A 15,112-nucleotide genomic window follows, 5' to 3' on the forward strand; every position below is an offset into this window, starting at 1 on the left:
TCTCGCTTTCTGTCTCTATGTCTCTGTCTGTCTGGCGAGCGCACGCGCCCTATAGTGAAAATCTCTCCAAAAAAAAAAGAGAAAAGGAAATAATGATTATTTTATTTATCACTATTATTATCATTTATTTTTATTATTATTCACACATTAAGTCGCTATCCATCATTTAGATTGTGAAGAGACTTTACCCAGCATGATAGACACCTCAGTCCAGCCCAGCTGAGACCACCACACACATCCTCGTCAACAGATAATAGACCTTACCCGTGTCTTTAACATTTCTCAGAGGACGACAAAGAAAACTAAGTCAGATACACGCTGTGCTTTAATTTGTCACGAATAGATAAGTGGGACTTTCGAAATGATCATTTCTGGCTTATAGTCATTGCACACTCTTCTAGGGTACAGCAGTTCTTTTCTTTTTTTTTTCCAGAGAGGTATTTTTGCTATAGGGTGCATGCACTCGCCAGAAAGACAGAGAGAGACAAAAAGCAAGAAATCACTCCCCGGGGGAGATGGCCACACCGCAATCCCTTCTCCTCCATTCTCCTCTTGGGATCTTGGGCAGGCACACACGCCCAGCATGAGTTTATGCCACTGGAACCGGGATTCGAATCTCAGTTGACTACATGGGAGTCCAGCCACATAGCCATTATGCCAACTGCTGGTCCCTCCCCCTCCAGTTGTAAAAATTGATCTCAGACATCATTGGTTCGTTTAGAGAACATGTTACAGAACTAATAGGACTATCTCATAGGCCGAATTCTCAGAACTGATAAAGTCAATGCGAGAAAAACATATTTTTAAGAACTGTCGAAAGCATCTGCAGGGTGATAGTCTTATTAACCTCTATCTTAATAGGATAATATGAAAGCAAAAGAGACAGCGCATTTCTAAGGCTGTGTCCACACGGAATCACAATACTGTTCAGAAGCCAGGCTTTATACGCACTCCCTTCATGGCTGTGACCGGGACAGTGAAGGGACCGCGGTGGGACCGGCGAGCACTCCGCCCAGGCTCTGCTGTGGTCTACAGCTGCACTCACCCCGCCGTCGTTCAGAGCCCGCACCCTGAAACGGTACACGGTCCCGGGGAGCAGGTTGCCCACAGTGCACTGCAGCTCCGGCCCGTGGTACACCTCCGAGGCCACGTCCTCGGGCTCCGTCACCTCCACGCTGTACTCTGAGACCTCGCACCCACTCTCAGATGCAGGAACGTCTGTGAATGGAGAATGTGCTTCATCTCAGAACATCTCCGTGCCGTTAGGTGGTCAGACCACAGCTGATTTTCTACTAGTGTTACAGAACATCACGGAGGTGGTCTGTCTTCAGCATTTCTCTCTTTTTTTTTAAGAGACAGTTTTGCTGCAGGGTGTGTGCACTAACCAGAGAGAGAGAAAGTGAAAAATCACCCCCCCACCCGAGGGGGATGGCCACGGTGCAACCCCTTCTCCTCTGTTCTCTTAGGATTTTGGGCATGCACACACACGTGCCTGACGTGAGTTTTAAGCCACCAGGTCCAGGACTAGAACCACGGTCAACAACGTGGGAGTCCAGCAACATAACCATTATGCCATCTGCTGGTCTCCAGTATTTCTCTTAAAAAAGAACTCATTCCCCCACCAAAAAAAGAGCTATAAGAGAAGAGTTCTCCAACAATATTATCTATATTTTCCAAAGGAAGTACATTAATAAAATAATTTCAAAATAATAGTTTAGGCTAATTTCTTCATGTTCTAATACGAGAGAAGGAGAAGAGGAGCAGTTGACTACATGGGAGTCCAGCCACATAGCCATTATGCCAACTGCTGGTCCCTCCCCCTCCAGTTGTAAAAATTGATCTCAGACATCATTGGTTCGTTTAGAGAACATGTTACAGAACTAATAGGACTATCTCATAGGCCGAATTCTCAGAACTGATAAAGTCAATGCGAGAAAAACATATTTTTAAGAACTGTCGAAAGCATCTGCAGGGTGATAGTCTTATTAACCTCTATCTTAATAGGATAATATGAAAGCAAAAGAGACAGCGCATTTCTAAGGCTGTGTCCACACGGAATCACAATACTGTTCAGAAGCCAGGCTTTATACGCACTCCCTTCATGGCTGTGACCGGGACAGTGAAGGGACCGCGGTGGGACCGGCGAGCACTCCGCCCAGGCTCTGCTGTGGTCTACAGCTGCACTCACCCCGCCGTCGTTCAGAGCCCGCACCCTGAAACGGTACACGGTCCCGGGGAGCAGGTTGCCCACAGTGCACTGCAGCTCCGGCCCGTGGTACACCTCCGAGGCCACGTCCTCGGGCTCCGTCACCTCCACGCTGTACTCTGAGACCTCGCACCCACTCTCAGATGCAGGAACGTCTGTGAATGGAGAATGTGCTTCATCTCAGAACATCTCCGTGCCGTTAGGTGGTCAGACCACAGCTGATTTTCTACTAGTGTTACAGAACATCACGGAGGTGGTCTGTCTTCAGCATTTCTCTCTTTTTTTTTAAGAGACAGTTTTGCTGCAGGGTGTGTGCACTAACCAGAGAGAGAGAAAGTGAAAAATCACCCCCCCACCCGAGGGGGATGGCCACGGTGCAACCCCTTCTCCTCTGTTCTCTTAGGATTTTGGGCATGCACACACACGTGCCTGACGTGAGTTTTAAGCCACCAGGTCCAGGACTAGAACCACGGTCAACAACGTGGGAGTCCAGCAACATAACCATTATGCCATCTGCTGGTCTCCAGTATTTCTCTTAAAAAAGAACTCATTCCCCCACCAAAAAAAGAGCTACAAGAGAAGAGTTCTCCAACAATATTATCTATATTTTCCAAAGGAAGTACATTAATAAAATAATTTCAAAATAATAGTTTAGGCTAATTTCTTCATGTTCTAATACGAGAGAAGGAGAAGAGGAGAGAAAAATCTTCTCTTTCACTTGAAACCAAAGCTCATGTAAATACAGGTATAGGACCTACAACGGACATGGTATCTTATTACGCTTTAAACAAACATCGTGTGACCAGGTGGTCTGCCAGAGCTCTGCATGTTAAAACTGCTTGAAAGTGTCCATGCCGTAACTGCCGGCCCAGCTGGAAGTGCTAGTACAGCTTACGTCAAAACCGTGAAAACACACGTGGCCAAGCAGCAAGGGTCACTGCACACCCACGGGAGAAAAGATTCCGTCTTAATCTAGGAGCCTTTTCTTGGTCTATTCTCTAAATTGATCTTAACTTATAAAAAGTTGACAAATTCCCGGAAAAGATAGGCTGGTCCGAATCTATCCCTAGAAAAGCACCCCCTGGAGGGTAAAGCGTGAAGAGCACAGAGCACCATCTGGAACAGGAGGGCGAGGGACAACAAAGCCCAGCCAACCCACAGTAAAACGCATCTGAACATCTTCAACAGAAAAGTACGTTTTGCAGAAGGCAGGCTTGACACTTAATTACAAAGCATCAAGTCTTTATCTCCGAAGGCCCCGATGGCCCAAACAGTGTGAAGATTTGTTCACTCACCCCACTCTAAGTGGACTTCTTTGTGCTTTGGTCTACCCAGAACCCTGGGCGGTCGACACTGACCCGGTGCAATGCTTAGTGTGCGAACAGGTAGACTCTCGGAACACTGCAGGGAGACAGCAGAGAATCACCTTAGCTACCGTGCATGGACCAGACCTCTGCGTACCAACAAACTCCACCCAGCACTGTAAATGCCACCCCATGGGAACACGCGACTACATGCTTTCTATGCGCTAAGATCTTCATAGGAACATGCATGTGTGTGAACGTGTTGCATGCAGCATAGTAAAAACCAGAATGACGATTTCTGAAATCGGCTTAGGTACGAGTGTGGTGCATCGTAGGGTTTATTTCCCTTTAAGCCAAAATTAGGAGAATTTTCATGAGGTTGGAAGAAAACACTGTAAAACGGTGCCACAAATGGCCAACCAGCCACACACTGAGCAGAGAGTAAATAAAGCCAGCCTCAGTCAGCCGGGGCTGGCGTTAACCAGCAGGTTCTGTTAGTGCTGAAGTCAGTGCGGGCCTCCTTTTCCCAGGACCTGGTGGCCTGAGTCTGCTGGGGAAGAAACTGCCTGACACTGCTGACGCTGCTTCTGAGACAGAGAACAGAGCCAAGCTGTGTGGTCAGCCAGACCCAGTCTCCCCCGAGGACCGGTTCAGAGGAACGGCTCCACGTATCCGGGGATGCCGTCAGGGGCGGTACCCACCGACAGTCTGTGGCTCTAACGGGGACACGCTCCATCCTGGGAGGCACCGCCTAAGAGCAGTCTAGCTGGCCTCCTACTCACAAGAACTCTGTCTACATGGACGATCTAGACGCTGCAGTACTATTGCCCTTGGGCTGCAGGGCAGAAAATGAACAGCAGAGGATGTGGGGTGGGCTGACTGGGAACAGCCAGCCTTCCAAGGCAGGCATGCATTCTGTGGAAAAGCCAACCCAACCTGCCACTCTCTCTATATATATTAATGATTTGAAATCATAATGTTCAACATCTCTACAGAAAAACATACCTGACCACTTTTCTGCTCTCTCAATTTTCTTAAAATAAGGTAAAACCACTCAAACAATGATCTCATGCCTAGACTACTTTATATGTAAGGCATTAAGAGATTTGCACCTCTAAGAACACCACGTGGTGAAACCAAAGCTCCTGGCACACCGAGGGGCCAGGGTACGGTCAGGTAAGAGGCAGACGAGGGACCGGCTGGTGCCCACAGCTGCGTGGGTTGGGCACTGCACCAGGGCGGGCCCTGCTATTTGGCTCTGTGGGCACAGATGTGTGTCGCTTTTCTAACCATCTTCCAGCAGATGGCAGCAAAGCACCTTGAAGAATCTCACAAAATGAACCGATAACAGCAGAGCTGTCCAGGAGGTCCTAGCTTTTTGAGTCTAAGGTCTACACTTTTTTATTTCTTTATCACTGCAATAATGGTGGTGCTCTCATGTAGCTACTGCAAATTCCAGACGGGTTTCATCTGTCTCATGATTCTGAGAAATAACCCATGTTTTCTGAGAAATAACCCATGTTCTTAAACATCCCTGCAAGTACCACGATTCAGCTGAGAATCACCCACGCCTATTTTGTGGGTCCCTTAAAGCACAACTCAAAATCTCTATTTGTCGTTTTCGGAGGGGACCCTGTAACCATGACTAAGACACATTCTTGCGTGGTGGCTTTGCACCAAAGTTCCCGAAAGCTCGTCCGAGTTTGACAGAAGGGGCTGGCTTTGATGGGAGACACGCCCACCTGACTGTGCCCCCCGGTGCTGATGCAGCACGCACGGAGCCTGTACAAAGTGCCCGGCTTCAGGTCGGTGAGCGTGTGCTCCGTGTCTGCCCCACTGTAGGCCACTGCCCACTGGTTTGCTGTAAAACAAGAATCACACGTGAGTTGATGCCTTTTGTCATAATATCGACCACCGAAAAAAGAAAGGGCTCAGCGCTTTCCACAAAAGCCAGCATCAGTGCTTTTCTCTTCTTTTAACAGCCAAAGGGCTCTCTTTCCACTGCCATGACAAACTGAAACACTAAAATGACATGGACTCATTCCTCATACTTCGTACTGCTCGCTAGACTACTGAGTATCGCCCTGAGGGTTACATTTGCTGACCACGAGGTCTGAATGTGGTCCGAAACTAAACCATAATGGAAACAGCAATGAATTCTGCTACAGGGAAAAGACGACTGGAACCCCTGGTAGGAGAGTGACACCTGTCACTAGCACATGGCACTGTATCTTGTCTCACAGATCAGAGGACCCCCATGACCCCCAGCTGAGCCTTTCTGCTACTGACTTCTGACGCTTTCTTTACTTAAAAGGATTTCCAGAAAAGAGTGTTAGGGGATGAAAAACTTAAATTCATTTACCCTATTTATTAGAATCATCTGGTTTTAAAAATGACATTAGGCAACAGAAAAATAGAAAATAGAAACACACAACAGAAGACATCATAGGTCTTGCTAGTTGGTCTTTGATAAAAGCCTAACAGTATTTCAGACTTTCCATATGCTGCTTGGCTGTCAGTCAGTATTTCATTTTAGATTTCCACTTTGCTTTTTGCCTGTTAGGTGGTTATATCATTAGGTGACATCAGTGAAAACTAGATGTCGTGACAGTTTAAAATATAACGCATGCTTCAAGCAGATTCTGCTCTCTGGGACAGTGTTTGAAACAGAAAAACCGCCAATATGTGATTAAAGTTCGCTGCTTGTATGCCTCTAACATCCAAGCGAACGGCTGCCTGCTATTACTAGAAGGAGGTACACCGTCTGAGGAAAAGGGCTCGCTACTGGGTCTGAATAGAATATTTCCAGACGCTTCACCTTCAGAATTTCCATCAGTAATCTCCAGTAAGTACGTGAGAATTTCTGAACCACCGTTGTCCTTCGGAGGATCTGGAAAGGAAGCAAATGTCTCATTACTAATAAACAAGTATTGATTTTTATTGGTATATCACTAGAAAACATAACATTATATAACATATTGTCATAAGTTTAAGCCTGACTAAAAGGCACAATAGTTAATTTTCTCCAACTCCTTTGAAAAACAAAATACAAACCAAAAACCTTGAATACTATTCAAAATTCTTTGAGCAAGAAGTGGCAAAGAATTAGCATTTAAGTGAATTATAAAACTTAAAACTATGAATTGACCCTCCCCTCCCACCCCTTTTTTCTTTTTTAATTGCCAGAGGGCACGTGTGCTTGCAGGAGGGTGGGAATAAAGAGAGAGATACGAGCCCTCTACTGGGGGGTGGTCACGTCCTGATTCCTCCCTTTCTCCATCCTATCAGGCTTTTGGGTATGCACGCACCTGTTCCCACTGTGTTCTGCACATAACCAGGGCCAGGATTTGAATTGTGGTCTCACTGGGATCCAGCCCCCTGTGCGCTGCATTTAACTACTACACCGTGAGGCTGGCCCTGAATCGATTTTTCTGTTTCATTAAGAATTTACTTTGAGGGAACCAGCAGTTGGCGTAATGGCTATGTCGCTGGACTCCCACGTAGTCGACCACGGTTCGCGTCCCGAACCCGGTGGCTTAAAACTCACACCGGGCATGTGTGCATACGTGCCCAAGATCCCAAGAGGAGAATGGAGGAGAAGGGATTGTGGCGTGACCATCCCCCCGGGAGGTGATTTCTTGCTTTCTGTCTCTATGTCTATCTCTGTCTGTCTGGCGAGCGCATGCGTCCTATAGCGAAAATCTCTCCAAAAGGTGGTATAATGGTTATGTCACTAGACTCCCACCGGTCAACCATGATTAGAATCCTGGATCTGATGGTTTGAAAGTTACGCCGGGTGTAAGTGCGTGCATGCCCAGAATCCTAAGAGGATCCTAAGAGTGCCCATTCCCCTGGGGGTGATTTCTCACTTTCTGTCTCTCTTCTCTGTCTCTCTGAAGAGCACACATGCCCTATAGCAAAAATCCCTCTTAAAAAAAAAAGAATTTACTTTGAGAAATCTAAAAGCCACTCTTTGATATTTGATCATTTTTATATAGGATGAAATATTCATATACTTTTTGTTTTTATTATTTTAGTCTTTTTTTAACTTCACTTATTTTATCAGTGACCAGATTCTTTTGAGAGATATAGAGGGAAGGAAAAAGAAGTGCAAAAAGGCATTGACCAAGTAAATAAAATACTAAAATGGAGTCAGTCTGTTCCATCATAGTTTGCTAGTAAGCAAACTTCATATCCCGGGTAGACCTGATCTAAAACCAGAGATCCAGATCAGAAGGAATGTGGTACCAGGCAGACAGCTTGAAGAAGGGTCCAGCTTATCCCTAGGGCCTTATCTCACCTTGGGTAAATGGTCTACTGGTAACTCTATGCCTGCAGGGTTTTATTTTCTGAGCAGAAAAACGCTTTTCTGTATAATTCTGCAAGACTGATGAGTTTTCTTCTAGTGTCAGCCTGTAACTTCTACGTCCTTAGAGGGAAAGGAGACTTTTCCTAAGGACACTTAAGTTTACAACATACGGATCTAGAAAATATATTTTTCCTTTCCTTTCCCCTGGTATTTCCATTCATGTATACACACTCCAGCAACAGACATGTGCAATAATAATTATCAAGTTAAACATTACAGCATATAGCTAATGAAAGTGATCGTCATGTTGAAAGAACATGCTAGGATTTTCTGAGCAAAAAGCTATACAGTCTGGCGAAAAATACACCTACTTTTTTATAGTTTCTTTTAATTATATTCCTCTTCCAAGAAAATAATCTTAGTAATTCTGCCTCAAAATAATTAGGCAACTTGAAACAATTAAGTATCTTAATGGTTGGTCTCCAGTAACTGGTCTTTTAAGGTTTAAAATTCCCCTTACATTGGCTGTCAGGCAAATTTTGTTGTTGTATTTCTACTTTTTTTTTTTCCTTTTAGGTAGTTAATATTATTATATAATGCTAGTAAAAATTACACACCAGTTTTAAATAGTTATAAATGTTTACAACCTTGTCATTTCATTCACTTCACTGAAAGAACCCCTGTAATGAAGGTGAGCCATAATATTCTCCCACCAAATAATACCAAAATCCATATGAAGTTCAATATGAAAAATTCCTGAAGTTCAAGACTAGTTACACATAAATGACAAAGAAAACAAAAGTATTGCTAATCCACTGCAACTTAAACATTCTGTGTTCCAAAATTTATTTAAGACGACAGACATACCTAAACTTTGAGATATATTTTCAATATTAACTTTACACATCAGAAAGTTTCTATTACATACTGTTAACTTTTTTTTTTTGAGAGGTTTTTGCTATAGGGCGCATGCGCTCGCCAGAAGGACAGAGAGAGACATAGAGACAGAGAGCGAGAAATCACCCCCCAGGGGGGATGGTCACGCCGCAATCCCTTCTCCTCCATTCTCCTCTCAGGATCTTGAGCACGCACGCACACACACCTGGCGTGAGTTTTAAGCCACCAGGTCCGGGACGCGAACCGTGGTCGACTACATGGGAATCCAGCGACATAGCCATTACTCTAACTGCTGGTTCCTAGTTAACTTTTTTTTTAAGGGTGAGCTACTGAAGAATGAACTATATATTTAGAAATACTACATTTGAATAATACATTAAAAATATAAGAAAAATATGTAATATAAAAAAATCATAAAACAAATGAGATACTTTTAAAATTCTCCATGTTCGTAGTTAAAATTTAACTGTCTGTTAAAATTCCATTTTAATGGAACAGTGTATTCCAATTTGTAGAATTCTTAAGAGGTTTTTCACACATTTCAAATGCATAAAACTCCTGCAAATATTACTGCTTTTTTTTTTTTACTTATTTACTAATTGGCTAGTGAAATAAATTGATTTTTAAAAATCTGTTTAAAAAAAAAAAGGCAGCAAAACATACCCCATTTGACACTAAAGCCGTGAGGTGTAACCGGTCCTTTAACAAGGGGCCTGGTAGGAGGTCCAGGCCTGTCAGGACTTGTTGTACAAACCAGCACTTCACTGGGACAGCTTTTCCCTTCCATATTAGAAGCAGTCAGCTGCATCACAATGAAAAAACAAAACAAAACAAAACATTAACATTTAGCAATCAGACAGGAAATCGGTGAGACCTTTTTTTTTTAAAAAAAAAGAGATTTTTTTGCCACAGAGTGTGTGCGCTTGCGGGAGAGACAGAGAGACATAAAGCGAGAAATCAGCTCCCAGGGAGACGACCATACTGCAATCCCTTATCCTCCATTCTCTTCTCGGGATTTTGGGCACGCTTGCATGCGCGCGTGCACACACACACACACACACACACACACACACACACACGGCATGAGTTTAAGCCACGTGGTCCAGTACCTGAACCACGGTCAACCACATGGAAGTCCAGCGACGTACCCATTACGGCATCTGCTGGCCCCTGGTGATAACTTTTTAACATGGCGAGATCGGGACATCTGTAAACTCAGGCTGGACACACACACGCACACTCATGCACACGTTCTCTGTCTAAACAGAGGCGCTCATTAAGGAGGATTTATTTTCTAGAGCGTTGACTATGAGCAATTAAGCATAAAACCATAAAGTGGATTTTAGCTAACAATGTTTTTACCCTTTCAAGAAGACATAAGAGGATTTTCAAAGTGTTCATGGAAAATGCTTAGTATAAAAAAACTATGCACAGATTTCAAAAATGTTTGCACTAAAATAAACTCCTACTTTATAATTCCATTTTCCCATGAACTTTTGCAGCACTTCCATGCAATTAAACCAATATGTCTCCAGCTAGTTCCTATTGTTTCATGGAAGGAAAGCGTTGGGGAGATAAAGCATACAAAAACCAAATCTCACTTATTTAAGAGTAGGGCAGTGCCACCTGGTGGAGAAAAGCTGCAGTCTAGCCACGTCTTCGCAGCCAGTGTCCCTAACACGGCAGAAAGTGTTTTCCTCCAGCAGTCAGACCTCCCTGGATAATGACAGCTACTCATCAAGTGACGGCTGCCCGTCAAGTAACGCCATTCAGCCCCCAAGTTAGAGAGAGGCCTGAACCAAAGACAACCTTCTCTCTCCAAAACGCTTTTCCTATCAAGGCTCTGTGTCGCTATGCGCAGGGTCAGTGCGCCAAATGCACCAAGCGCACTGCCTTTTCTTTCCCTCAATGATCACGAAGTTGAATCTGTATTTTGGCTACAATACGAAGTCCTCTGGTGAAGGTTAATAGTGGTTGTTAAGGACCCAGGACGGCCTAAGTGGAGTGAGGGTGAGTAATTAGAAGAGAAAAATGAAACCGTGAAGAAAGGGGCAGAAGAGCAATGGAAAATGCAGAGCAAGAGGAACGAACTGAACTGAAAGGAGCAGCATGGAAGAGGGGGGCGGGGAGCAGGTGCAATCGGAGTCTGGTTCGCCTTGTCCCAGGCTCGGGGCGGGCCGCGCCCTGAGACAATGTATATTGCACGTTATGACAGTCTGCTCTCCCACAAACTAAGGATGGTGTGCGCTTTATAAATGTTACTTTAGAAATGTGAAGTGCTGTGAACTTCAAGCGTCTTTTAACCTGTAGAGTCAATTAGAAATGGGAAACGGTGCAACTTTCTTTTTAAGCAGTTCAGGTCCCACAGTGACGGACTCACCCTGAATTTATACTGTGTGCTTCTTTTGAGATTTTTCACAGTACAGGTTAAATCCTCTCCAGTGTATTTTGGGTGGAAAAGGTTATCCTGAAAAAGCAAAGCCAGAAAAAAACACATCAGTATCATAAAATCTGGGCATTAAAGACGTTTGTACATAGAATTTTTATACTGTTTCTTCCTACCATCGCCAGGGGCCAGATGTCTGGCAGCTACTGCAAAGCAGAGTACCGGAGACCCACAGTGCTATAGACGGCACTCGAGCCTTAAATGAGAATGTTGCTATCACACTCTAAGTTCTCCTGGGGCTGTAAGCACTGGAACATTTTTTTCTTTCTAATTTTTTTTTTTTTTTTTGGAGAGGTTTTTTTCGCTATAGGGAGCATGCGCTCGCCAGACAGACAGAGAGAGAGAGACATAGAGACAGAAAGCGAGAAATCACCCCCCAGGGGAGATGGCCAGGCCCTAATCCCTTCTCCTCCATTCTCCTCTCGGGATCTTGGGCACACACGCACACGCGCCCGGCATGAGTTTTAAGCCACCGGGTCCGGGACGCGAACTGCGGTTGCCTATGTGGGAGTCCAGCGACATAGCCATTACGCTAACTGCTGGTTCCCAGCACTGTAACATTTTTTATTTAACAATGTTGTCACATAAGAAGGCTCTTGTTGAGGACTTCACTGTCAAGTTGCAGTGTGCTATGAAATGAAGTGTATCTGAGTAGCCATCCGTGTGGTTTCCGCTTCTGGCCAAGGGGGGAAGGGCAGAAGAGGGGGAAGGCGGGATCCTTTAAGAGCATAAACATCCCACTAGAAGTCAAATGTATGAAATTCATTCAGTAGTACTGACCATCATCCACCTATCCATCCATTCCTCCATCCATCCATCCATCCATCCATCCACCAACCTACCCACCCACCATCTATCCATCCACCCATCCATCCATCCACTGCTGCTGAGCACCTTCTATGCACCAGGCTCTCTACTAGGTTCTCAGGAGCCAGCACTGCCCAAGAGCACATAGGGCCTTGCTCACAAGAGGCTTATGTGCCCATTACAGAAAGTAACTAAAAACAAAACACTGACATGCAACAGCAAGCATGCCATGTGGAAGTCGGTGCTGGAACAAAAACTAAAACTGGGTAGGAGGAGGGCGAGGGGGAGCCTGTGAGATGCTGCTCCCCACAGCTCTGTGAGCGCAGCATGGCAGCCACATTTGGCTCGCTGAATTAACATGTACCACAGGTAAAACCTCAGGTCTGTGAGGGCCAGCAGTTGATGTGCAGTTAAGGGTGCTGGACTCCCACATGGCCGACTGTGGTTCGAGTCCTGGACCTGGAGGCTTGCTTGCTTTCTCACTACCCACCCCCCATCACTTGGGTCAAATTAAAATAAATAAATAAATTCAAATAAATAAATAAAGTTAAATAATTTTTAAAAAACAAAAACAAGACAAAACAAACAAACACAACAAAGCAAACAAATAAGAAACAACCCTGAGCCCCACGGGCCCACAAGCCACAGCTCCCGTGCTTGAGAGCCACACGTGTGCGGGCGCTCCCCGTGGGCCAGCATATCCTGCAGAACAGTTCCGTCCCTGGACAGTCTGCTCTACGGAGTGGTCAGGGAGAGGCTGTCCTAAGACATGACATCGGCAAAGAGACCTGAAGGCAGCGAGGGAGGTGGGCCAGGGCCACCTGGAAGCACATGCTCACCACACGGCATGGGAACACACAGGCCTTCGGGCCAGAACGTGCTGAGTATGTTCAGGGACAGGCAGGGACCGGGGAGGCCGTGGTGGGAGGAGCAGGGAAGGCAGTGGGGCCTGTACACAGGACTGTGGATGCCAGGAGGGCTCTGCTGAGAGCCCCGAGGCAGGGAGGTTCTGAGCAGAACACTGACGGAACCTAGGCACGATTTATGGGCCGCTCAGGCCGTGGGGTAAGGAGGGGAAGTTGAGGATAACGCTGCCCCTGCGACTTCCCGGGGCAAGGTGGTGGCTAGCAAAGGCTGTCGTTATGGAGATGGTGAAAATGGTTGGTGATGTGGACAACTTGAAGAAAGACTTGAAAAGGATTTGCTGACTGGTATTTGGGGCCAAGGGTTTTCGGCTTCCCCCAGTAATAGCACGGGTTGTCATTTACTGGGATGGGGAGGGCAGGCTCGTGGTGGTGGAGGTGGTGGGAACGAAGAGGCCGGCGTTGCACTCGGGTGGCTCATCTACTTCACGACCCCCTGTAGCTACAACGATGCGGGCTTACACGGAACATAGCCACAGGTACGCAATCTACAAGACTCACGTTTTCATCCTCCTGAATTTCCAGGGTATAAGAAATTGCTTCCTCTGGCGAACAGCCTTCTGGCTTATTCCACTGCAGCGTGACCCAAGTGACGCCAGCTCGAACAAGTCTGGGTGCAGAGGGCATCTGAGGGATGTTCCCTAACGTGTAGCATACCACCTCTTGGCTGTAACCGCTGAAGAGAAGCGCACACAGTGGGACAGAGTTAGGAGCAGGTGAGTCTCCGTGTTGAGGGGGATAAGGCCACACGCTGCCCACCTCGCCCGAGTTGGAAGTCTGGGGCCTGACAGGCTCAGAACCCAAAGGCAGGCAAGGATCTCTCATTGATACTCCCAACGACAGCCTTCAACCTGCCCTATTTCCCTCTATCATCTGCTACCAGAAAAGCATATCGAGGGGCCAGCAAGTGCCATGGTGGTTAAGATGCTGGATTCCCCCATGGTCGATGGTGGTTCAAGTCCCAGACCTGTCGGCTTGCTTTCTCACTTTCCCTCTTTCCCCCTTTCTCTCCCTTCCCTTTCTTGGTCTCTCTCTGGTGAATGTACATGCCTTATAGTAAATTAAATAATGGTAATGATAATAATAAATGAAATTAAAAAAAAGAAAAGCATATCAAGTTGTAGGTCAATATATTTAAAAGTTTGTCCCTCCCCACCCCCAAAGTCTCGAACAGGACGCAGAGCTCAGTGCATTGTTCACAAAGCTACCGAGGAGTCTGCAAATTAATGTGAGCACCAATAACTGGTGACAGAATAAGGGTTTTATAAATGCATACAGCAGTGTTTTCCAAAGCTTGTAGATGCTTCTAATTCATGCAAACATGCTTGAACCACAGACGCTTCTGTCTAATGACTTTTTCGACCAGTGAACTCTCAAACTACAATGGGTAGCTGGGATGCGAGAGCGGGTGTGCAAAACTTTGTGACATGAACAAAAGTGCTTTAGTCTAGGAAGAAGGTTGGGAATCACTGATGTGCTGAACCTTTGAGATTTTCAACAGGCAGAGTTGAAAGATAAAGATTTTTTCCCCTTAATCAAGAGTTGCCAGCAAGTGCAGTTGAAACACGGCCTCGCGAAGCCTCTTTAATGACTGAGGGCTCCACACACACCTGTTCTTGCCTCTCTGTTGCAGCCGGGACAAGCAGCAGAGCCCAGGACGGCCCAGGCTTTCTCCTCTCCTGGGAGGACTGCTCTGGGCCAGACAATAGCTGGCGCAGCACCCCTCCCTCTGCATCAGGAAATACTCGCGTGATTGAAAAAAGGTAACTAATAAAGAGCCTGCTCAAGTGATGAAAGAAACGGCACATAGTCTGGAAAAAAAGGAAACAGCCCTAAGAAGAATTACTTTCAAAATCTGTACTGCTCTCTTCGCCTTGGCTCTGAGAGGCCCCTGCTGGGCCTTCAGAGGATGGCTCACGAGGCTTCAGAGAGGCCTATGGCATTCGCCACCTTGAAGAGGCCTTCTGCTCAGGGGGACTCCCTCTGGAAAATCTCACGTTGGTTCGCTGTGGAGGCAGCAGGCCTCCTCACACCTTCCCGCAGCGTGCGAGAAAGCTCAGGATCACCACCCCACAACCGAGGGCAAGGTGACCGGGAATGTCATACCTGGTACCGATGTCATTCCGGGCAGCCAGCCTGAACGTGTACCCCATGGCTGGACAAAGCTTCGTCAGCTTGCAGTGCTTCTGGCTCCCGAAGAAGCACTGTCTGAAACCACTG

At 46.1% G+C, this 15,112-nt stretch overlaps 1 protein-coding gene across 4 annotated transcripts in view; it reads right to left on the bottom strand.

Moving 5' to 3' along the window:
• Window positions 1-15,112, bottom strand: part of FNDC3B (fibronectin type III domain containing 3B) — a 317,671-nt gene that overhangs the window by 38,996 nt on the left and 263,563 nt on the right. For all 4 annotated transcript variants that reach the window (XM_027774421.1, XM_014590333.2, XM_027774420.1 and 1 more), the window contains 8 exons: window positions 14,999-15,112; window positions 13,394-13,568; window positions 11,097-11,183; window positions 9,380-9,518; window positions 6,329-6,400; window positions 5,253-5,371; window positions 3,502-3,607; window positions 2,189-2,361 (listed from right to left, as the gene is read on the bottom strand). In XM_027774421.1, coding sequence (XP_027630222.1) covers window positions 2,189-2,361; window positions 3,502-3,607; window positions 5,253-5,371; window positions 6,329-6,400; window positions 9,380-9,518; window positions 11,097-11,183; window positions 13,394-13,568; window positions 14,999-15,112 — 985 coding nt within the window. The remainder of the gene's footprint in view (window positions 1-2,188; window positions 2,362-3,501; window positions 3,608-5,252; window positions 5,372-6,328; window positions 6,401-9,379; window positions 9,519-11,096; window positions 11,184-13,393; window positions 13,569-14,998) is intronic.

Source organism: Tupaia chinensis, unplaced genomic scaffold, assembly GCF_000334495.1.
Source record: "Tupaia chinensis unplaced genomic scaffold, TupChi_1.0 Scaffold000430_1, whole genome shotgun sequence".
Lineage (NCBI taxonomy): Eukaryota > Metazoa > Chordata > Mammalia > Scandentia > Tupaiidae > Tupaia > Tupaia belangeri.